Source organism: Moschus berezovskii, chromosome 23 (genome assembly GCF_049115385.1).
Source record: "Moschus berezovskii isolate FMDL1 chromosome 23, NW_MosBer_1.0, whole genome shotgun sequence".
Taxonomy (NCBI): domain Eukaryota; kingdom Metazoa; phylum Chordata; class Mammalia; order Artiodactyla; family Moschidae; genus Moschus; species Moschus berezovskii.
This window is the reverse complement of record NC_142482.1, coordinates 36,674,657-36,699,364: the sequence shown is the minus strand read 5'-3', so window position 1 is coordinate 36,699,364 and position 24,708 is coordinate 36,674,657. Positions and strand designations below refer to the sequence as shown.

Genomic DNA, 24,708 nt, shown 5'->3' with positions numbered 1-24,708 from the left:
TGCTGCCCGAGTGCTGGTACCAGTGGTGGGCAAGGGACACTGCTGGCACAGTCAGGTGGCCTGCTGCCCATCTCCAGAGAGAGCTTAGGAGATGGGTACAGCTGGATGAGGGACACGCACGGGCTGTGAGGACCAAGCAGGAACCATGCACTTGAGGCAAAGGTGAGGAAGAGCCAGGGCTCAGCTGGATGCGCTGGGTTACCTGAGCAGTCGGCCTTTCTGAGCTGGCGTGCTCACTCACCTGTGCTCGGTGTTCTGGGGGAGGCGGTTGGCTGGTTGGTTTGCTTGCTTGATTGATTTTGGAGGGAATGGTGGTGGTGAGATTTAGGGACAATGAATACTAAGCTTGTGGTTTGAACAGAGCACTCGATGAATTAATTTCTCACAGGAACAGGCTCAGGCTTCCACACCAGCAGGATATTCACTCATCCAAGTGACCCTTGATCTCCTGGAAATCTAGAGACATCTTCTCAGGTACCCCTGAAGCCTACAGGTAACAGACTTGATAGTATTTTCAGGCCCCTGGGAGTGCAGACGCAGTACTGGTGGGGAGGAATCTAAGATAGTGCTTTTAAAGGTGAAGTCGGCGGCTGACTTCATCTGCGGAGCAGCCCTGCTTCTGGACTTCTGAAAGTCCATCAGAGCCTAGTAGATAACCGGGAGCTGTTATTCTAATCTGTTTTGCTTATCTTAAGGCCAGGCTCTCTAAGAGCAGTTTCTCTGATTTTTTTTTTTAAGCTACAGCCAACATCAAGAAATACATTATGCATCATGACTCATGAAGCAAAAATTTCATGAGACAATACGAACTAGTGGACCATCCTCTGATAGTTGCTGTTCCTTTAGGTTGGTGCAAAAGTAACTGCGGTTTTGCATTGTTGATGTTTGCGTTCGATGTTGGAATACATTCTTAAATAAATGCAGTTATGTTATACATCATTTTAATCCACATTTCTTGCTTTGTTGCTTTTTTTTTTTTTGCTAATGACTTATTATTTGCTGTTTATTTTATATTTGATGTGTTTGAGCCTTGTTATAATGATTTAAAATTCATGGCCTGAAACATTTGTAATTGCATTTGGTGCAGTTACATTTGCACCAACCTAATATTTAACTTTTTTAAATGCAGGTCTACTAAGGGGCCTAGAACTGCAGTTGAAAAGCAGCATCTACTTCTCTACCCTGCTGGGGGAGGGGTGGTCTGGCAGTGGTACCACACCCCACATGGTATCTCTCTGAGCAAATTCTATCCGTCCTGCTCCTAATCATTCTACTCCTGCATTAGTCAGGGCTCTTTCTCCAGAGAAATAGAACCAATAGGCTCTATAGTGAGAGAGAAAAGGACTGAGTATAAGGAACTTGTTCTTGTAACTGTGTAGCCTGACAAGCTCCAGGATCTGTAGTCAGCAATCTGGAGACTTGTTGAGAGCTGATGAGGAGGTCCTGTCTGAAGGCCAGAAGCCTCGAGACCAAGGAAGAGCTCATGTCTCAGTTTGAGTTCTAAAGCAGGGAAAAGCTGATGTCAAGGCAGGCTAGAGGAGTCCTCTCTCATCAGGGAAGGGTCAGCCTTTTTGTTCTATTCAAGCCTTTAGTGAGGGGTGACGGTCTCCCATACTGGAGGGGGCCATGTGCTTTCCTCCATCTATCAACTCGGATGGTAACCTCATCCAGAAACAGCCTCACAGACACACCCAGAAATGTCCAGGCACCCATATTTAGTCAAGCTGACACAGAATTAACCATCACAACACCCCCGGTCCCCTTCCCTAAATAAGGCACCAACCTTAGCTCCTACAAGATCCAATTTAATTTAGACTTCAGTGGTAGTGAAATATAAGAACCAAAGAAGAAATGGAATTTCAAGAGCTCTGTAAATGCCTCTATGAGGCATACAGGTAGATGGAGGCCCAGAGTCAACATACTGTGCTGTGTTCTGTCCTCAGCAGGTCAGTTGGAAAAAGCACGGACGAAGTTATAGTAGTCAATCTTGTCTTCTCCATGAGAGCACATCCTGATCAGCTGCAGGTGAGAGACAGGAGGCTGCTTTCAGCTCCTCAACAGAGCCTCTTTAGTGACCGCCCCCAACGCTGTGTGTAACAGCTCAACTGTTTATACCCTCAGCTGATCTGAAATTATCTTAGGAGCCCAGCAGAGGTAGGTCAGATTCCCCGATCTTAACGCTTCATGAAAAGAAAGCTCAGATGGTGTAAATGGCCTGCCCAAGGTTTCAGGTCTAACATTTATAAGAATACTGTCATTTTCAAAACATTTTTGTTCTTATAAAAACAAACTCATAAAAAAAGACTCATAATGTAGTTAGAAGTTATCACAGCCTAAAAGAAAAATCTAGTTATCTCACTGCTAACACTGGGTCTCCTGAAACTCACCTGTGAGTGGCAGTAAGTACACCGATTCACTGTGGTTAAAAGATGTGTGCAGACCCATCCCTACCCCACCCCCTGATGCAGCTCCCATGTCAGGTCACAGGCGATACAAAGGCTTGGGAAGCCAGATGGGCGTTTTATCCATGTGAGAGTGATGAAGGCCAGCAGTCTTGAGATCAAGGAAGAGCCGATGTGTCAGTTTGAGTCCAAAAGCAGGGAAAAGCTGATGTTATCCTTCCACCTGCCTCCCTCACTCCTTGCTAAAGTTCCTGTCTGACAAATTCTTGTCCCCAAGCTAGTCGCACCAATCCCAAACAAAAGTTTTCCCTAAATGACTCTTAACTTCCCAGCATCCCACTGTGCTAAAGTGTCATTAAGAAGGACTACAGCACCACAATGCTCTCCATCAGTGAGAATGTCTCATAATATTAGCCATTGTCATTGGCAACCGAGGGAGAAAGCCTGTCCTAACTAACTTCAGTCCTGACAGACATCCTGAACCTGGTCAAAGGGATTCATGAAGAGAAAGAGGCATGAAGTGCCCTCTCAGCTACCTCATGGAAATTCTAAGAGGAGAATGTCCAGCTGGCCATGGACCTGGGTCAGTGGTCACGTCCTCTCCCATGCCGGCCCTACCAATGGACAAGCATAGGTGGCACCTGTGAAGGTGTCAGAGGCTCCCACCATCCTGCTCAGTCCCGCTTTTCCATCTGCCGTTGGCGACCGCACCAACACATGTGGTGCCTTCAGCACCCACATGGCTCACCGGCTGTTCTGCTGTCTGAACCCTGCCCACTTAAAAGAGAAGCCCTACAACAGCATTAGGAATGAACAACCAATGATAAGAGTCAAGGGCAAATCCCATAATCAGGACTGAATGGGAGATCTGATTTGAGCACTCCAAAGCTTCCCCAGCTGCCTTTGGGAGTGAGTGAGCTGTGCCGAGCCTCCACAATTAGCCCAGAAGAGTAACTCCTACTCACCTCCTTAATCAAGGAGTCGTCAACTGGGATTTGGTAAGAGCCACAGATTTTAAAGAACGTCTCCCTATCCACATATCCTGAAGCTTCCTTGTCATAGATCTGAAAGGCCTCGCGGATGTTGTCCCTGCATGGGCGATCTTTCAGTTGCTTCTGGATCGTGTCTATCAGGGCCTCCAGGTCCCGCACACCCGGGTCCTCTTCCGCTTGCTGGCTGTGGAGAGAGGAAAGAAATGGCTGGACGTGGTGTTCATTCTCCAACTGTTTTATCTCGGTGACCAAAGTTCTCACATGGTGAAGCTGGGGAAGCCTCTAATGATACACTTTTGATGCTGAGCTGATCAATAACTGTTCATGTCTGTGGCTCAGCCTCCCTCACTGTCATCTGTCAAATACTTGCACCACAAAAAGCCAGAGCTACCACCACAGATGCCTAAAAGCAGTGTGATGAAGAAATCAAAGTAAAAGAGAGTAAAATATCTAGAAACAAACAAAAATGGATATACAGTTGACCCTTGAACAAAAGCAGGGTTTAGGGGCATCAGCCCTCCATACAGTCAAAAATGTGGGTATAACTTATAGTCAGCCCTCAGAATGTGTGGTGGTTCTGTATCCACAGATTCAACCCATTAAGGACTGTGTAGTAGGGCAATACATATTCACTGAAAAAAAATCTGCATATAAGTACACTCACACAGTTCCAACCTGTGCTGTTCAGTGGTCCCCCGTACCACATACCAAAATTTATGGGATACAACAAAATCAGTTCTAAGAGGGAAGTTTACAGTAATAAAGAAAAAGAAGGAGCTCCTGGGCAGTCCAGTGTCTAGGACTCGGTGCTTTCACTGCTGTGGCCCAGGTACAATCCCTGATGCAAGGAACCGAGATCCCATAAGCCATGCAGTGCAGCCCAAAAGAACGAAGAAAGATCTCAAACAACCTAAGTTTATACCTCAAGGAACTAGAAAAATAAATATAAGCCCAAAGTTAGCAGAAAAAAGGAAAGATCAGAGCAGAAATAAAGGAAAGAGATCCTGGAAAGATGATAGACAAGATCAATGAAACTAAGCACTTTTTTTTTTTTAAAGATAAAACTGACAAACTTTTTAACTTGACCAATTTTTAAAAAAGACTCAAAATCAGAAATGAGAGAAGACATTACAACTAATACCACAGAAATACAAAGGATCAGAAGAGACTACTATGAACAATTACTTATCAACAGGTTGGATAACCTGGAAGAAATGGATAAATTCCTAGAAACAAACAACCTACCAAGCCTGAACCACAAAGAAATAGAAAACCTAAACAGACCAATGATATGAAGATTAATCAGGAATCAAAAATCTCCCAACAAATGCCCAGGACCAGATGGTTTCATGGTGAACTGTACCAAATATTTAAGGAAGAACTAATAGCAATCCATTTCAAACTCCTCCAAACAAAAATGAAGAGGAGGAAACACTCCCCAATTAATACAAGGCCAGCATACTTTGACATCAAATCCAAACAATAACACTACAAGAAAAGAAAATTACAGGCAAATAACCCTTCGTGAACACAAATGCAAAAGTCCTCAACAAAATACCAGCAAACTGAATTGAACAGCACGTTAAAAAGATTGTACATCGTGATCAAGTGGGATTTACCCTGACTAGGCAAGTATGGTTCAACATATACAAATAAATACACACTGAGAATGAAAGTTAAAAATCACATGATCATCTCAATACATACAGAAAAAGCATTTAACGAAACTCAACATCCTTTCATGATGAAAATTCAAATAAATTAGGTAGAGAATAATCTACCTCAACATTATAACGGCCACACATGAGAAGCCCCCAGCTAATAACATACCCTGAGTGAACAAGATGATGAAGCCCATTCTGTAAGTTCAGGGACAAGACAAAGGTGCACATTCTTGCCACTTCTACTCAACAGAGACCTGTGTGCCCACTCAGTTGTGGCCGACTCTTTGTGACCCTTTGCACTGTAGCCCACCAGGCTCCTCCCTCCATGGGGTTTTTCAGGCAAGGATACTGGAGTAGGCTGCCATTTCCTCCTCCGGGGGATCTTCCTGACCCAGGGACTGAACCAGAGTCCTTTGTGTCTCCTGCCTTGCAGGCAGATTCTTTACCGCTGAGCCATTGGGAAAGCCCTACAGAGACCTAGCCAGAGAAATCAGGCAAGAAAAAGAAATGAAAGGCATCCAAATAGAAAAGGTAGAAGTACAATTATTTCAGTCTACAGATGACAGGATCTTACATATTAGTCTTTCAGTTCAGTTCTGTCACTCAGTAGTGTCCAACTCTTTGTGACCCCATGGACTGCAGCACACCAGGCCTCCGTGTTCATCACCAACTCCAAGTCCATCCTAAAAGCACTCAGTCCTGGATGTTCATTGGAAGGACTGATGTTGAAGCTGAAACTCCAATACTTTGGCCACCTGATGCAAAGAGCTGACTCATTTGAAAAGACCCTGATGCTAGGAAAGATTGAGGGCAGGAAGAGAAGGGGACAACAGAGGATGAGATGGTTGGATGGCATCACTGACTCAATGGACATGAGTTTGGGTAGGCTCCAGGAGTTGGTGATGGACAGGGAGGCCTGACGTGCTGCAGTCCATGGGGTCACAAAGAGTCGGACACGACTGAGTGACTGAACTGAACATGCTTATATTACCCAAAGCTATCTACAGATTCAATGTAATCCCTACCAAAATTCCAGTGGCATTTTTCACAGAAATAGAAAACAAAATAGTAAAACTTGTATGTAGTTACAAAAAAACCCAAATAGTCAAAACAACAAAGCAAGAGGCATGGTATGTCCTGATTTCCAACTGTATTATAAAGCTATAGTAATCAAATCAGTATGGAACTGGCATTAAAAACAGACACATATACCAATGGAATAGAACAGAGAGCCCAGAAATAAGCCCACATATATATGGAAAAAGTTGGCTTGAAACTCAACATTCAGAAAACTAAGATCATGGCATCTGGTCCCATCACTTCATGGGAAATAGATGGGGAAACAGTGTCAGACTTCATTTCTTTGGGGCTCCAAAATTACTGTGGATGTTGACTGCAGCCATGAAATTAAAAGACACTCCTTGGAAGGAAAGTTATGACCAACCTAGATAGCATATTAAAAAGCAGAGACATTACTTTGCCAACCAAGGTCTGTCTAGTCAAGGCTATGGTTTTCCCAGTAGTCATATATGGATGTGAGAGTTGAACTGTGAAGAAAGCTGATCACCGAAGAATTGATGCTTTTGAACTGTGGTGTTGGAGAAGACTCTTGAGAGTCCCTTGGACTGCAAAGAGATCCAACCAGTCCATTCTAAAGGAGATCAATCCTGGGTTTTCATTGGAAGGACTGATACTAAAGCTGAAACTCCAATACTTTGGCCACCTCATGCGAAGAGTTGACTCACTGGAAAAGACTCTGATGCTGGGAGGGATTGGGGGCAGGAGGAGAAGGGGACGACAGAGGATGAGATGGCTGGATGGCATCACCGACTTGATGGACATGAGTTTGAGTGAACTCCGGGAGTTGGTGATGGACAGGGAGGCCTGGCAAGCTGTGATTCATGGAGTCGCAAAGAGTCGGACACAACTGAGTGACTGAACTGAACTGAATCTTTAAAAAGGGTCCCAAGAATACATAATGGAGAAAGGACAGTCTTCAATAAATGTTGCTGGGAAAAATGGATATCCACTATTTTATATAATTAGAATGAGGCTGGATCCCTATTTTATACAATTCAAAAATTACTGGAGACCTAAACATAAGACCTGAAAACTGTAAAGCTCCTACAAGGAAACAGAGGAAAAAGGTCTTTGACTTTGTTCTTGGCAATGATTTTTCGGATATGACACCAGAAGCACTGGCAAGAAAAACAAACAAGTGGGACTACATAAACATCAAAAGGTTCTGCACATAAAAGGAAATGATCAACATACAAAAGAATCAACAGAAAGGGAGAAAATATTTGCAAACTCTATTCGGGCTACTGTAACAAAATACTAGAGACTGGATCACTTGTAAACAACAGAAATGTATTTATCATAGTTCTGGAGGCTAGAAGTCCAAGATCCTGGTGCCACAGATGACATATGGTGGCCAGTGCTCTCTTCTGGGTCACAGTTTTCTCACTGTATCCTTCCTTCCTTGTGGAAGGGGGCTAGTCAGTTTTTAAGGCCTTTTTTATACAGCCACTAATAACCTCCCAAAGGCCCTACCTCTTAATAGCATCACATCAGGTATCAGCATGAATTTTGGAGGGACACAAACATTCAAACCACAGCACAAGCCATATATCTGATAAGGGGTTAAGATCTAAAACATATAAGGAATTCACATATGTCAACAGCAAAGAAAAAAATAATTATAAAATGAGAACTGAATAGCTACTTTTGTAGGACACACAAATAGCAATAGGTACATGGAAAGATGTTCAACGTCACTAACTATCAGGGAAATGGAAATCAAACCACAAGGAGATACCTCACAGCTGTTAGGATAGCTATTATCAAAAAGACTAGAGAGAACAAGTCGGTGAGGATGTAAAAGGGAACCCCTTTACACTCCCACCAACAGAGGTGGGAACTGGCACAGCCACTATGGAAAATAAAAGCTGGAAAATATTTTACAGTTTGGAAAATAATGTGTAGGGAAGTTTCTTAAACAATTAGAAACAGAAGGACCATACGATCCAGCAATCCCACTTCTGGGTTTATCTCTACGAAGGATACAAAATTAGTATCTCTACTAAAGAGACACATGTACTCCCCTGTTTTTTGCAGCATTATTCACAACAGCTAAGATACGGAAACAACCAAAGTGTCCCCTGACAGATGAATAGATTTCAAAAAGAAGTCTTGCCATTTGTGACAACATAAATGAGTTGTGACCATAGTCAGTAGTACTGTATACTTGAAATTTGCTTAGAGAGTAGATTTTAAGCATTCCCACCAGTCACACGCAAGAATAAATGGTAACTGTGTGAGATGACTGCAGTCCCTGGACGGCAAGGAGATGAAACCAGTCCATCCTAAAGGAGATCAGTCCTGAGTATTCATTGGAAGGGCTGATGCTGAAGCTCCCACACTTTGGCCACTTGATGTGAAAAACTGACTCACTGGAAAAGACCCTGAAGCTGGGAAAGACTGAGGGCAAGAGAAGGGGGTGACAGAGGATGAGATGGTTGGATGGCATCACCGACTCAATGGGCGTGAGTTTGAGCGAACTCAGGGAGATGGTGAAGGACAGGGACGCCTGGCGTGCTGTAGTCCATGGGGTCACGAAGAGTTGGACACGACTGAGTGACTGAACAAAAAACAATGTGAAATGATCAATGTGTTAACTAATTAGGTTGTGGTAATCACATCACGGTGTACATGTATATCAAATCATCACACTGTACACTTTACACAGTTTTGTCAATAATACGTCAATAAAATGGGCAGAGGAAAAGTAGTATGATGAAACTGGAATCAAGTTCCAGCATGACTGGTATGATAACTTGCGGTCTGGTAACTTGCTGCCATGGGTTAAAGGAGAGAAAGGAGGTGGGCAGATGAGTCAGAAGGCACTGTGGTAAAAAATCAACTTACATTATATGTAGATCAAAAAGGCTGAACACTAGTACGGGTGGGGGGGGCGGGGATTGGCCCAAAGGCCAAAGCCAGTGGGCGGCCTGTTTTTCTAAATAGAGTTTAATTGAAATACACTTATTCATTTACACACTTTCTATGGCTGCTTTCACCTTACAAAGGCAGAGCTGAGTAGTTTACAACAGAGATGCCGATATGGCTTACAAACCTAAATTATTTACCACTATTTCCAAGAGAGTCTGCCAACCTCTGCCCTAGACAATGAGCTCCTATTCTCTCATCTAGCTGCCTTGAGTGTTTATTAAGGTCCGGCACGTGGTGCAGACTCCAATATCACTGCTGCTGCTGCTAAGTCACTTCAGTCGTGTCCGACTCTGTGTGACCCCATAGACGGAAGCCCACCAGGCTCCCCCATCCCTGGGATTCTCCAGGCAAGAACACTGGAGTGGGTTGCCATTTCCACTGAATTAATGAATAAATGACAAGAGACCATTAGATCTGAAAACAATCAGTGACCTCAAGAAACAACTTCTGGAGAGTATTTGGATACTAGCGCAGTCAGAAGGAAGGCAGTGACAGACACAAAATAATTTAATTTGGAGAAATGGGAGCTACTTAGCTGTGACAAGAAGGTAAAGAGCTTAGTAAAGAAACATTCCAAGGCAATGAGTAGGAAAGTGGACGCCACTCACATTGGATCTACCGGAGACCAACTGCGGAATGAATATGGATGGCTTCCCTGGTGGCTCAGTGGTAGAGAATCCACCAGCCAGTGCAGGGACCTAAGCCTGAATAGAATTTCAGATGAAGTCAATACTCCAATCATGTGGGCACTTTTCATTTTATGGCTCAGAGAAAGAAGACAGCTAACTCCAAATTTCATCATCCAGTAGCCAACACTGGACATAAAAAGTTCTTGGGCGTGACAAGTACTCAGGATCCCTTTTCATTATTCTTAGCAATGATCAGTCAAATACAGGGTTTGCATTTCCTTAGAGTGGGATTCTTTACCAGATGGGTGGAGTTAGGAGCCAAAAGAAGTATGGCTATAAGACATGAAGGGCGAGACCCCTGGCTTCATAGCACCTTTGAGCATTTTCTGTCATTTACCCCTGACTCATCACAAGAGAAAGGAAGAAAAGTGAGGGTCAGAATGAGCATAGCCATGGACCTATTAACCCAGAACTTGAATTTATTTTCATTTGTATCTTACTCTAAGTGCCCTGATACTATCTTTTACTCACTATTAAATAAAGGGGGAGAAAATAGCCCACCTGTAGTATGCCAAAGCAAAAAGCTTCCAAGTGTTCCTGGTATTTGCACAGACATGGGGAAATTACAGAAAAAAGCTTCTGAGAAGTACTCGAGTTAAATGTGTGCCATGAGTCTCAACCTGGCCCTTCCTGGTGCCCAGCCACCAAACTATGGCCCTCGGGCCATCTGCCTCCCACTCTCCTAGACGGCTGTCATGTTTCACCAGCCGAAGAGACTTGTTTTCCTTCATATTTTTCACATGTCTAGAATCAGGATGCATTTTAAAATTGATGGTGAGTCTCAATTATAACTGACAGTCTTGCTTTCTTAGTAGCAGGTAAAATGGTGGTATGTATGTATGTATTTTCGCTTTATTTTTATATTCATTTTATTTATTTGTAGAGTCAATAGAATGTTTCCCAACTTCTCCTCCTGGAACTCCCAATGTCTCCGCATCCGCATTCTTCCTACTGCACTGCTACAGCGAAAACAGTGAAACAATGAGAAGGACCCCTCAACCAAGTGTGGACCCCTCAACTGACCTGCCAGCACCTACACCCACACTGCCTTCCTGCCTGGCGCACACATTGTGGTTTCAGAGCATAATCCAGGGACCCTGGCGGAAGTCTGTGAGGCCATAATAAAGTCTGCTCTCATAATACTACTACAGTGGTCTGCTCCTTTACTCCTGATTTCTCACACACCCACAGAGGACTTTTCCAAAGATTACATGACAAATGATATCACAGTAGGCGCAGTACAGAGGCAGATGAAAATCCAGCTGTCTTGCAAATAATAAAGTCAGACATTAAAGACACTTGCAAAAATGTGAAACAATGCTGCCACTGTTTTTTTGGGGGGGAGGTTGCGAATATAATAGTTATTTTTCATAAAAATTATTTGTATTAACACTAAATGGTTTTTTTAAACATTAATAAATATTTTTAAATGCCTCAGCTATCACTTCTAATATGGCAAATATCAACAGATATAAACCACATAAACCAAAACCTTTGAGGTCTTCAGTAACTTTTATGAATGTGAACATTCCTAAATGTGAACATTGGTGAACCACTGCCCAAGATGGATGACCGATGCTTCCGTCTAAAGCCAGTTCCTCCCCTTGTGTCCTGAACACCCCACCGTCTCTCAGAGACACCAGAAATCTCCCCTCTCTCACAGATTTATCAATGTTTCCTTCCCTACAGAATTATTCCCATTTACATACAAACTTGCTGCTCTTTATTCTTATAAACAAAACAAAAAGCCCTCTCTTGAACTCCACTTCCTCTGCCAGCTACTCCCCATCTCCCTATTCCCCTTTGCACCAACTTCCTCAAGTTCCTCTCCTCCCATCTCCTTAAGCTCACCCCCCATTCCAGTGGAAGTGCTCACTGAGGTCCCCAGTGCCCCCTACTTGTTGCTACATCCTCACCAGAGCCAGCGAATCACTGTCTTCGTTGATGTGCAGACAATTATGACTTCGCACGGCTCAGATATGCGTGAATTTCAGTTACCACAGTTCACTGGTTAAATAACCCAGTCCCTCAACAACATGGTTTGACTTTTAGTTACCTCAGTTCATTAACTGTGAATTACTGCCGAAAGTGAAAACTCACTGTCAGATCTCTAGCCCACAAGTCATGGTATAAATAGCAGCTGTGGGTCACAATCAATGACAAGCATATCCTCCCTTCAAAATCTGTCACTAACTAGTAACCAGGCATGTGTTTTTCAAGCCGCACACAGATAGCAAAGTGTGTAGCTGGGTTGCCTCCTTTCTCCAAAGGATAAACTCAAGTGACAGTTTACAAAAATGGACAATGAAAGAGAGAACTCTGGCCAGCAAAGATGAGAGTGCGGCGAAAAAACCAAAAGTGATAGAGCTAGAAAGGGGAATTCAGGTCAAACACAGCGGAGTTAGAGAAGGACGAGCTGACTGTGGGAATGCGGACACCACTGCCATTCGAGACTTGAGACTCGAGACTCGATATGCAGCCAGAGGACCCCCACAAAGGCCGGCGCACTAACGCCAAAGAAGGAAACGATCGGGACAGAAAGGATCACAATATCCCAGAGGCCAGCAAGACGTGAAGCAAAAGTCACTCAGTCGTGTCCGACTCTGTGACCCCAGGGACTGCAGCCTGCCAGGCTTCTCTGTCCATGGAATTCTCCAGGGAAGAACACAAGTGGGATGCCGTTCTCTTCTCCAGGGGATCTTCCCAACCCAGGGATGGAACCCAGGTCTCCCACGTGCAGGCAGGTTCTTTACTGTCTGAGCCACCTGGGAAGCTCAAAAACTTCGCATTAAAAGGACTCTGAGATATTTCACTCATTAAAGGAACTCTAGGATGTATTCACAACACTAAAAGTGAAAATAAGAAAACAGTGGAAGTTGATTCAAACTTGGAAAGGAATCTGATGATTTGTGGAGGCACAGAAAAGATACTCTGAATCACAGATTGTGTGACAACAAGAAGGCAAGCACTGTTTAAACTACTCATAATTGTTTTTTACAAAGAAATGAAACATTTTTAATCTGCAGCATTGGCAATGTCTTAAAATTACAGTGGACTAAAAAAAAAATCAATTTTACTATTTTTTAATCTCCCTATACATTTGTAACCATCAGAATTTTTCATGTTTTGACAAAAAGTTTTTGAAGTTACAGAACAAGAGTGAATTTTCCCATTGGCACGAAGATTGTCTGAGTGGTCACGTTTATAATCCCACCATAAACTTCTGGGCAAAGGGGGACGCCTGGACCCTCCACATGGATTCCAGGACACCACACCTGCCTAGCTTTCTTCCTGCCTCACTAGCTGTTCTCTGGTTTCTCTTCCAAACTGTTACTGCTGGAGGACTCCAGAGTGCAATCCTTGGAGCTATTCCTTCTTCTCTGTCTATAACGACTACCATAGAGATTTCACCCAGTCTCATGGCTTAAAATATCATTTATATGCCCACAACTCCCACAGCCCAGGCCTCTCACCCGAACTCCAGATTTATATGTCCAACCGCCTGTTTGATCACTCTACTTGAATATCTAAAGGTATCTTAAACCCTAGTATGTCCAAAACTGAAACAGCCCCACCAATCCACCACCTCCACAAAACCCTCCTCTACCTCTGGAAAAGACTCTGATGCTGGGAAAGGTTGGGGGCGGGAGGAGAAGGGGACGACGGAGAATGAGATGGCTGGATGGCATCACGGACTCTGTGGACATGAGTTTGAGTGAACTCCGGGAGTTGGTGATGGACAGGGAGGCCTGGCGTGCTGTGATTCATGGGGTCGCGGAGAGTCGGACACGACTGAGCGACTGAACTGAACCTACAATATACTTCTCCATCCCAGTTCGTGGCAACTCCTCCTTTCCAACTGCTCAGGTCAGAAACATTAATCATCCTTCAGTTCAGTTCAGTTCAGTTCAGTCGCTCAGTCGTGTCCGACTCTCCGCGACCCCATGAATCACAGCATGCCAGGCCTCCCTGTCCATCACCAACTCCCGGAGTACACACCTCCCCCTTTTCTCATCTCCCTATAGCTACTGTCTTAATCATTGTTGTTTAGTCACTAAGTCATGTCTGACTCTTTGAGACCCAAAATAGACTGCAGCCCACCAGGCTCCTCTGTCCATGAGATTTCCCAGGCATTAATACTGGAGTGGGTTACCTTTTCCTTCTCCAGGAGATCTTCCCAACCCAGGAATTGAACTGGTGTCTCCTGCATTGGCAGGCAGATTCTCTACCACTGAAGCACCAAGGAAACCCAAGTTGTTATATGAGACCCAGGTAACCTGTGTAAACCACCTGCCAAGCAGGAAACATGGGTTCCATACCTGGGTCAGGTCAACAACCACCTGTGTATAAGAATTTCCATTGGTGAGGGAACTCTGAAAAGCGAAAATGTGATTACCCATTCATTTTGTTAAGAACTGTTTCCTGAATATCTCATTGTGCCAAAGCCAAAATGGATCTCAGATGGTCAGACGTACCTATCCAATTCCGGTGCATGAGCCTCTTGCTTTCGAATGCGGTTCTGCATCGACAGGAGTGCTTCTGGTGAATACTGGGCAGCATTGCTCTCCATGTATTTCAAAACGTAGTCATCTGTATCAAGGATAACGAACCGGCGGCCAAACACTGGGGAGAAGGTAGAAATACATTAGCCTGGTGATGTTTTTATCAGGCAACCAAGAGTAAAAATTCACAGACATGTATTTGTGACCTAGACTAATTAACCTTAAATAACTCTCCAAACTAATATGCACTAGTTTGCTCAGCGCTTAGGGAGCTCCGAGTCTCCATCTACAGCCCACAAATGCAACCAATTTACAGTTTAATTGATAAAGGAGGACATTAAGACACTGAACCACAAGTACTTCTGGACTGCAGACTAATGCCTCCTACAAGGGTTCACTGAGTTAAATCCCCAATAAGGCCAGTAGGAAAGCCTGAACTCTGCTGAGACCTACCCTCAATCACAGCACCAATGAAGAAGTCACTGGGACCATAGTAGACAGGGGTTTCCACCGAGGAGCCTGGTTTGACAACTTTAGTTCTGCCGAGATACTTGCCCCCAATGATACCAGAATTGCGAACAGGAGGCTCAAAGATACTGATCGTGTCAGTGGCTAGAAAATAAGACAAGACAAACCGGCGGTCATTGTCTTCTGGGATGGGGGATTCCTGGAAAGGTGAAGAAAAGAGGACATTATGAAGATACACAATCTATGCAAATGTTGACAACTAAAATACCCACAGGGACTAGGGTACAATATACACCTAACATGTGGAATATAACATGAAAGAACAGTATGGGCGGACTCTGGAGGCCTGGACAGGGTACACCTCACCTAAGGGAAGCTGCCCCATCTCACACCAGTTGACTGTTGCCTGTGGGAATGAATGAACGCAGGCCCAATGTTGCTAGATCTTCCAATTTTTCATGAGAAGATGGAAATATGGATTACTGTATTAAATCCATGACTTTAACATGTCGACTTCAACTCTTTAAAAGCACCAGGCAGGCCAGAGATAATATATGGGCTATATTCTACCCAAAGGTGGCTAGTCTGAAACCTCTCACCTGACATTAAGTTCAGCTTCAAGGATACTAAAGTAATTACGCTAAGTCTATGCCTTTACACAAATCCATTTATATACATAATTTTTAAAAAAATTTTAAAGGGGAGGAAAATTTATGAAGATCCTTTTCCGTGCGTATCAAGGAGTCCATGATGTCAAAACGTCTTTTTATCAGTGATGCTGACCTTGATCACTTGGTTAAGAAGATGCCTGGTAGATTTCTCTCCTAGGAAGTTACCATCTTTCCCTTTGCAGTTAATAAATATCTTGAGGGAGATACTTGCAAACTATGGAAATCGTGTCTACTTGCAAACTATGAAAATCGTGTTTTTCCCCAAGGTTTTCCCATTAATTTTAGCATCTGTTGATGGATCTGGTCAGCAACAAGTTTACTGTGGTGTGTCCATAATGCTAATTTTCTACTTCACTCTTCTCTTCCAGGCTTGTTCATTGAAATTCTACTATATGATAATCTCTAGGTCAATCCATGTTGCTGCAAATTATTTCACAGTTTTCTTATGGCTGAGTAATACTCCATTACACACACACACACCCTTCCACACAACTTCTTTACATCCATTTCTCTGTTGATGGACATTTAGGTTGCTTCCATGTCTTGGCTATTTTGAACAGTACTGCTATGAACACTGGGGTGCATGTATCTTTTCAACTTAAGAGTTTTCATTAGGTTGAGTTCTAGTTCTGCCCCTGTCTAAGCACTAAGACCTGGGACACACCAATTAACTCTGATTCTTATCTTTGAAAACAAAATGAGTATAACATTATATTGCCTGACTCATGGACAGTGTATGTGTAAATAAACTCATTTACCAACTCAACCAACAATTATCGAGTGCCTAGAAAGCCTAAAGAGACACTACCCCTGCCCTCAAGGAATTCACAATTACTATGTTATAATTCAACAAACTTCTTGAACTTTAATAGTAACTCAAAGAACTTAGCAACAATGCAAAACCTTCATTAATCAGAATTCTTTATTTTATTTTTTAATCAGAGGAAAATTGCTTTACAATGTTGTGTTGGTTTCTGCCCTACCAGAATTCTTACAGTATGGAGTGTTCTAATTAGCCTAGAATTTGCTAGAACTCTCGTTTCAAAGCTTTGTTCAACATTTCAAAAAATATATCAGTTAACTATGTTCTCATTTTTCAAACACATTTCTATTGCCAGAGTAACATGTCAATTTCTATTTATGTCTACATTTCTAAATAAAACACTTTCTGCTTTTTTTTTTCTATTTTTAAAGACATTACCCTTTGAATTCTTATCAGTAATTTGCTTCAGGCAATTTAGCCACTGAGTGGAACATTCAGGATCTAAATTTGTCTCTTTCCAAACCTCTCAGCCACTAAACATATGACCTCCCAAAGTTACCTATTAAATTAGCACAATTCCATTTGTTACATTTAAAGAATATGAAAGACATGGTCCCTACTGTCAAGGAAATGACAGTTCACTGGAAAGGCACACAAAGAGACGGATACTTTGACTACAAGTCAAGGCTTTCATAATTGCTTAAGAAAAAAGGCCAAGAAGTTGGTCAAAATTTGAGGGCTAGAGAGGAGAGATTAATGATTTCAGAAAGATTCTGAACGCAGATAGGACTTGAGCTAGGTCTTGGTTTGGGAGCACCATGCTTAATGCCGTCCACCCTGCCTGAAGGCTGGGGTTCAACGTAACTCCGACAGCTGTCACTCTCTAGCTTACAGACAGAATGGACAACTGTGTGCAGTGCTGAGACACGACAGAATCTCAGGACACAAAAACTGTCCTCACCAGCGTGGCCAAATAACGAAGCACCTTGTTCTCGTTCATCAGCATTTTAATAACATCTTTTTGGGGAGCTTTTGGAATGAGAGCAAAGCAATTTTGAGCAGAGTCTTCAATCAGGCCAAAACCATTGTAGGGAGGCAACTCCTGAAGAAAAAAAAGGAAGCAAGAAATAAAATTTCGTTAAAGGTAACTGTAAGTTTCTTTTTAAAGTCTGGAAAATATTTAAAAGTAATTTCTACATATTCAAATGCATCGGGAAAAAACAACATATCACATATTCCATTCCTCTTTATAGATTTTACGCCCTTGATCGCTGCTCACACAAGTGACTCATGATGCTACAAAGTAACCCTCCAGACTGGACTGAGACATCGCTGAAGTCCACGGACCCCTTACCGCCACAGCAGAGCCTTGCCCTGCTCCCCAGCCCTGGTACCCGTGGACTTGCAGCATGGGGAAGCCCAGGGGCCTGTGACTTCTTTGTTCTGGGGTGTAGGTCTCAGCCTGGCAGATCTGGAAACCATTTTCTCAGTTTACCCACAGTGCATACATCTGTGTGCTGGAGCTGGGGGTGGGGTGGAGGTGTCAGGGCTTGGTTCATGCTTCTTTTTTTCCTATTTACTTCTATACTTCTGATATTTTTATTTCTTGATTTTTGCCTCATAGAAATGACAGTCATACTTTACTGAGAACTCAGACCTCCCACTGTCCACACAGGACTCCCCTTTCCTGGTGAAGAAGTAAACTCATAGAACTGAATTCCAGATGCAAAGATTATTCGGTGAATGTGGAAGTACAGGGTGAACTTATGTTTGTCATGAACTTAGGTTCCATAAAGGGCTGAAGGTACCACTACAGGATGCTGGGATTTGTCAAAAACTTAAGTATTAATAATTCAGAGGTTTCCTCCCTCTCATCAATGCCAGGCAGACTGCAGCTGAATTCGTTTCCTCTGACTCCTTTTTGTGCTGCTTTCTCAGCAAACTTGCTCGTACCATGCTTTCACCTGTAGATACCTTCCCCAAATCTTCAAACATATTGTATTCAGCAAGTTTAACAAATTAGTCTGTACGAGCCCTGATCCATCTATAATGGGGACTCCCTCAAAAACCATGGACTCTGTTATGTTCATTCAAGGGGAAGTGCTTAGAACACTGATCCTTCACCCATTCCTGGGCTGTATGTGATTAATATGATCTGCATGGCTGGAATGTGACTAAATTAAGTGAACTCGTTCAGTTGTGTCCGACTCTTTGCGACCCCATGGACTGTAGCCTGCCAGGCTCCTCCATCCATGGGATTTTCCAGGCAAGAATACTGGAGTGGGTTGCCATTTCCTTCTCCAGGGGATCTTCCCAACCCAGGGATTGAACCCAGGTCTCCCGCACTGTAGGCAGATGCTTTTACCGTCTGAGCCACCAGGGAAGTGTGACTAGAGGATTCAGTCGATGGACAATGACTAATTTGTCCCAAATGCGAAACCAGTAGGCAGTGAATACGTAAGTTGCCATGGACAGAGCGACTTTGGTTGAAAGTCCCTCATGCTAAGCTGCTCATAGCACTGCCCACATGCTAAGCTCTAACTTACCTGTAAGTAGCGGAAATTCAGTGGCACAATCTAATATCAATACACGGTGAGAGCAACCTGGCTGGGGGGCGCAGGGGAGGTGAAGGGGTTTTGAAATAGGGAGGTAAGCTTCTGAGCACCTTCCTTCCAAATTCCTTTTGTGTTTTAACAGGCTTCCACCTATTTCCCTCAAATCGGATCTCATTTCCCCTCTTGGGATGCAGGCCTTCTCTAAATATCAGCCCTTCTGCCTGGGGCCCTGGTACTACGCTTCTCATACTCCATCATACGCCAAGCTGCTGCATGGGTCCTGTTCCAAACTACAGTTATTCCTCTGTGGATATCACTACTCCTGGGTACCCCTGTTCCAATGACCCACCCTCCAGAGTTCCTGCCCAGGGTTTTTTTTACCATGTACACACAAAGTCTGAGAGCCCCTCATCCTTCAAACGCTGTGTGCAGAGGCTGGCTCCCTGGCAGACGGGCCCTCCTGGCCCCGGCTTCTTCCTCCTCCCTACCAGCATGGCTCCAGATGGACTGGGTCTGAGATCTAGCTCATGTGGCCTCTGGATCCATGGGGACTCACTCCTGATCTGAGGGTCATGATTCTCAAATCAAATATACGCACTTCATATCCAGTTCTGTCCCTGCCTATCGGCCTGACTCTGGCTCGGTGCCTCTAGAAACTGCTAGCCTCCAATCCCCGTGTCCCCACTTCATGGTGCAGAGTTTAGACAGCCAAGGGGCAATGACTGAGGACAGCTTAAAACTTGCTTCTTGGAAGAAAGAAGTTGTGAGAGGTGAGAGAGCGCCATGTAAAGAAATGATGTAAAAGTGGTTCAAGCAGGAGGAGGAGCATTAGCAGATCCCCGGGGGATAAAACAGGACACAGAATCCTTGTAACTCGGCAGATATGCAAGTGGCTTAGGCCAAGAGATGTGGGTAAAGCAGGGGCCAGGCTGGAGGAACTCAATAATTCCATCCTTCCAATCATTGTCTTTTGAAAAGAGGCCGCTGACATAATTTTACACAGAGGCTGGCAAAATAAAGATGGGCCATGGGTGCTCACACATCATTTTATACACGAGCAACACACCAAAAGGTTGTGTGAACTGTTCTTTCCCTAGACAAGTGTAACAGCACCAGTGCCTTTGGCCTATGACACCATGGGCCTTGATACGTGAGATGCTTCTGGAATTGGCTGTGTAATTCTGAAAACATGCAGTTGTTACTTCAAACTCTAAAATACGTGGCTGAGCCATTCTGAAGGCCCAAGTTTACTAGATCACTATTTTGGTGCATTAAAGACACCATGAACTTACTCTCAGATCACAGTGGACTTTGAGGCGCACAGAACTGAATTCTGGGATTCTGCCTGATTTTTAAGGACAGCAATACTGCAATTAAAGAACACCATCTTCCAGCATCTTCAATTAATCAGGTTTGTTTTTTTTGTGTGGCTCCCAATCACTTTTTAAATGAAAGGTTTGATAAATAGGCAAATTTTTAAAAAAGGAAAGAAATGTCTTAGGGGTCTGGAGTTTAATCAAAAAATTTTTAAAAATTATTAGGGTAATACACAGCTTGGTATAGAAAGTGAAATTAAAACCACACAGTATGAAAAGCAGGCCCCTGGTCATCTCCCACTTCCCTCTCCCCCCGCCTTCCGCCCTTTGGAGAACTAACAACTGTAGATCGTCTGGGGAAACATTCCTCTGGGTCTTTTCCTCAGTGATGGAAGCAGATGTCGTATATAATAATCTACAGAAATTAGTGCACATCATGCATTCACACTCCCTTAAAAATGTTATGGACTTTTTTTTTATGCTAATATGCACAGACTTCCTCTTTTTTTTTAACGAGACTGACAGTCTTCTAATTGTATGGATGGATATACTATAATTTATTCGGCCAATGTTCTAACGCCTTATTATAAACAATGCTACAGTACAGGTCCTTACGTCTATCTTTTTATAATCCCCAAACCAGATTTTCTGGGTCAAGAAATAGATAATATTTTATTTTGGAAAAGTTAAAATGATAACAAACGGCCTTTCAGAGTCTTCCTCACTGGGTCACCTATTAGCAGTCCAGGAAAATGCTTATTTCATCACATCAGGGCAAACACTGGATGCTGTTGAGTCTTTTTAAATAAAAAATCCTAAACCTCAGTATTTTAATTTCTATTTCTTTGATGATGAGTTCAGGGTCTTTCCATATGTTCATTAGCCATTTGTATTTCTGCTTTTGTGAACTGCTCTATTTCATATGTTTTGCCCATTTTTTAATTGGGTATTCAGATAAGAGCCCTTTTTGTCCTTAAAGTCCTCTATCAGAAGATGAACTCTCTCACTACCCTCAGAGCCAGTGTCCCATTACCTGTTTCATAGGGGGTGGTTCCTTCTTGCTCATATCAATGCGTGGTAAATCAGAGATTCCAAATTTTTCTTGGTAATACTGCCGAGTAAATGGATCACAATCATAAATGAAGAAAGTTCTCCCGAGTATAGTGAGTGGCTTCCCAACGATGAAGTCTTTGGCTGTGTACCATTCCAACACCTCCTTATCAGAGATCTCCAGCACGCACTGAGGGAAGTTCTCTAACAAAAGACAGCAGAAAGAGGAGAGAGAAAAAGGAATGAGGATGGGAAGAAAGACAGACACACAACAGCCAGGCATTCCTGAGAACAGGGCGGGTGTGGGCTTCAGCTCTGACCGAGGGTCAGTGACTCCTCCACGCTCCCAGCAGAACACAGGGCTACGTATTTCTATCTGTGAACGGGACCCATAAATAATGGCCCAGATGGTTTCTGTAAAGTCTCTCTCCCATATTAGGCTTCAAATATCCCTGTTGGGTGTGTCTTAGTCACTCAGTTGTGTCAGACTCTTTGCAACCCCATGGACAGACAGGCTCCTCTGTCCACGGGTCACTAATCTCAGTAGAATTGAGGCTTAGAAGGAATCATCACAAGAGAAAAGAATAAACATCCTTCTATAAAGACAGAGTACTGGATCTAGCATGGGGGGATCCAAGTCATTTAGTTCAACCGCCCACCCATTTAGGGGCTTCCCTGATAGTTCAGTTGGTAAACAATCTGCCTGCAATGCAGAAGAACCCACTTTGATTCCTGGGTTGGGAAGATTCACTGGAGAAGGGATAGGCTACCCACTCCTGTATTCTTGGTCTTCCCTTGCGGCTCAGCTGGTAAAGAATCCACCTGCAAAGCAGGAGACCTCGGTTTGATCCCTGGGTTGGGAAGATTCCCTGGAGAAGAGAATGGCTACCCACTCTAGTATTCTGGCCTGGAGAATTCCATGGACTGTATAGTCCATGGGGTCCCAAAGAACTGGACACGACTGGGCAACTTTCACTTTCACCCACTCATTTATCCACTCATCTAACAAATTATTAGTGACCACAATTAATAAACGGATAAAATTCCTGGCTTGATGGAGGCAACACTCTGTTTGGGGTGGCAGGCTCTAAACACACAAAAAATGGTTTCATTACAGTTGTGATCAATGCTATGAGGCCAGTGTGATCCTGTGGCAGGAGGCAGGGACAGTCAGTGTGGATGGTTCCAGTAATCTGTTTAGCCGGGGAAATCAACAGGTTTCCAAACACAGAATTGATCTTCACTATGTCTGTGAGTCTGTTTCTATTTCATAAATAGGTTCACTTGTGTCCTAGTTTAGATCCCACATATAAATGATATCATATGATATTTGTCTTTCTCTTTCATTATCCATTCATACAATGAATATACTCAGCCATAAAAAAAGAATGAAATCTTGCCATTTTCCACAACATGGCGAGACCTAAAGAGTTATTAGGCTAAGTGAATTAAGTTGGAGAAAGACAAATACTGTATGATTTCACTTACACGTGGGATCTAAAAAGTAGACATGGAAAAACTGACTGTTTCAAAACTGGGGAAAGAATACATCAAGGCTGTATACTCTAACCTTGCTTATTTAACTTATATGTAGAGTTCAGTTCAGTTGCTCAGTCGTGTCCGACTCTCTGCAACCCCATGATCACAGCACGCCAGGCCTCCCTGTCCATCACAACTCCCGGAGTTCACTCAAACTCATGTCCACAGAGTCGGTGATGCCATCCAGCCATCTCATTCTCTGTCGTCCCCTTCTCCTCCCGCCCCCAACCCTTCCCAGCATCAGAGTCTTTTCCAGTGAGTCAACTCATCGCATGAGGTGGCCTAAGTATTGCAGTTTCAGCTTTAGCATCAGTCCTTCCAATGAACACCCAGGATTGATCTCCTTTAGAATAGACTGGTTGGATCTCCTTGCGGTCCAAGGGACTCTCAAGAGTCTTCTCCAACACCACAGTTCAAAAGCATCAATTCTTCAGCGATCAGCTTTCTTCACAGTCCAACTCTCACATCCATACATGACCACGGGAAAAACCATAGCCTTGACTAGACAGACCTTTGTTGGCAAAGTAATGTCTCTGCTTTTTAATATACTACCAAGGTTGGACATAACCTTCCTTCCAAGGAGTAAGCGTCTTTTCATTTCATGGCTGCAATCAGCATCTGCAGTGATTTTGGAGTACGTCATGTGAAATGCTGGACTGGATGAATCACAAGCTGGAATCAGACTGCCAGAAGAAATATCAACAACCTCAGATATGCAGATAATATCACTCTAATGGTCAAGAGGAGGAACTAAAGAGCCTCTTCAGGGTAAAAGAGGTGAATGAAAAATCTGGCTTAAAGTTCAACACTCAAAAAACTAAGATCATGGCATCTGGTCCCATTACTTCATAGCAAATAGATGGGGAAGTACGAACATTTTATTTTCTTGGGCTCCAAAATCACTGTGGACAGTGACTGCAGCCATAAAATTAAAAGATGTTTGCTCCTTGGAGGGAAAGCTATGACAAACCTAGAGAGCAAAGATGCATAAAGGCAAAGCTATTGAGAGTTGGACCATAAAGAAGGCCAAGCACCAAAGAATTGATGCTTTCAAACTGTGTTGCCAGAGGAAACTCTTGAGAGTCCCTTGCACCGCAAGGAATCAAACCGGTCAATCCTAAAGTAAATCACCCCTGAATACTTCCTGGAAGGACTGATGCTGAAGCTGAAGCTCCAATACTTTGGCCACCTGATGCAAAGAGTCAACTCGTTGGAAAAGACCCTGATGCTAGGAAAGACTGAAGGTAAAAGGAGAAGGGGAGGCAGAGGATGAGAGGTTTAGACAGTATCACCGACTCAATGGACATGAGTTTGAGCAAACTCCAGGAGATAGTGAAGGACGGGGGAGCCTGGCGTGCTGCATTCCATGGAGTCGCAAAGAGCTGAACAAGACTCAGTGACTGAACATCAACAACAAAAAGTAAAATAAAAGAATAAACTTAACAAAACAGGAACAGACTTAGAGATAGAGAGAACTAACTGGTGGTTGCCAGAGGAGAGCGGGGTGACAGGATGACTGTAAAACTGAGCAAGATTAAAAGAGACAAACTTCAGCTGTAAAATGAGTCACAGGGGTGTAACGTACAGCATAGGGATACAGTCAGTAATAAGTCTGTATAGTGACAGATGTAACTAGATGGATCCTGGTGATCATCCTGTGATGCATAAAAATATCAGATCACCTGAAACCAACATAATACTGTAAGTTAATTCTATTTCGATGAAAATAAATAATCCACAAAAATACCCACTTTTCAAAATTAGTTGCTTTCTTAATCCCATCACTGGTCCAGCATCATTACTGTAACACACTTTAATTTTATCTTGATATTTTTAACCCCCTGAAATTCAATCCTGGTGGCTCAGCTGGTAAAGAATCCGCCTGCAATGAAGGAGACCTGGGTTTAATCCCTGGGTTGGGAAGATCTCCTGGAAGAGGGAACAGTACCTCCACTATTCTGGCCTGGAAAACTCATGGACTGTACAGTCCATGGGGTCGCAAAGAGTCAGACACAACTGAGCGACTTTCACTTTCACTTTAAATTCAACGTTATTCCTTCAGCCTGTATAGTCAATGTTTATTTAG

At 43.4% G+C, this 24,708-nt stretch overlaps 1 protein-coding gene across 3 annotated transcripts in view; it reads right to left on the bottom strand.

Annotated features, from left to right (window-relative positions):
- Positions 1 to 1,727: 1,727 nt before the first annotated feature.
- EFHC1 (EF-hand domain containing 1) overlaps positions 1,728 to 24,708 on the bottom strand; it is a 38,329-nt gene continuing 15,348 nt past the window's right edge. For 2 of the 3 annotated variants that reach the window (XM_055407263.2, XM_088831293.1), the window contains 6 exons: positions 21,067 to 21,287; positions 17,124 to 17,264; positions 14,714 to 14,927; positions 14,234 to 14,381; positions 3,368 to 3,578; positions 1,728 to 2,019 (listed from right to left, as the gene is read on the bottom strand). In XM_055407263.2, the coding sequence (XP_055263238.2) occupies positions 1,948 to 2,019; positions 3,368 to 3,578; positions 14,234 to 14,381; positions 14,714 to 14,927; positions 17,124 to 17,264; positions 21,067 to 21,287 (1,007 nt within the window). In that variant the 3' untranslated portion in view covers positions 1,728 to 1,947. The remainder of the gene's footprint in view (positions 2,020 to 3,367; positions 3,579 to 14,233; positions 14,382 to 14,713; positions 14,928 to 17,123; positions 17,265 to 21,066; positions 21,288 to 24,708) is intronic. The other variant, XM_055407264.2, reaches the window with a different exon arrangement.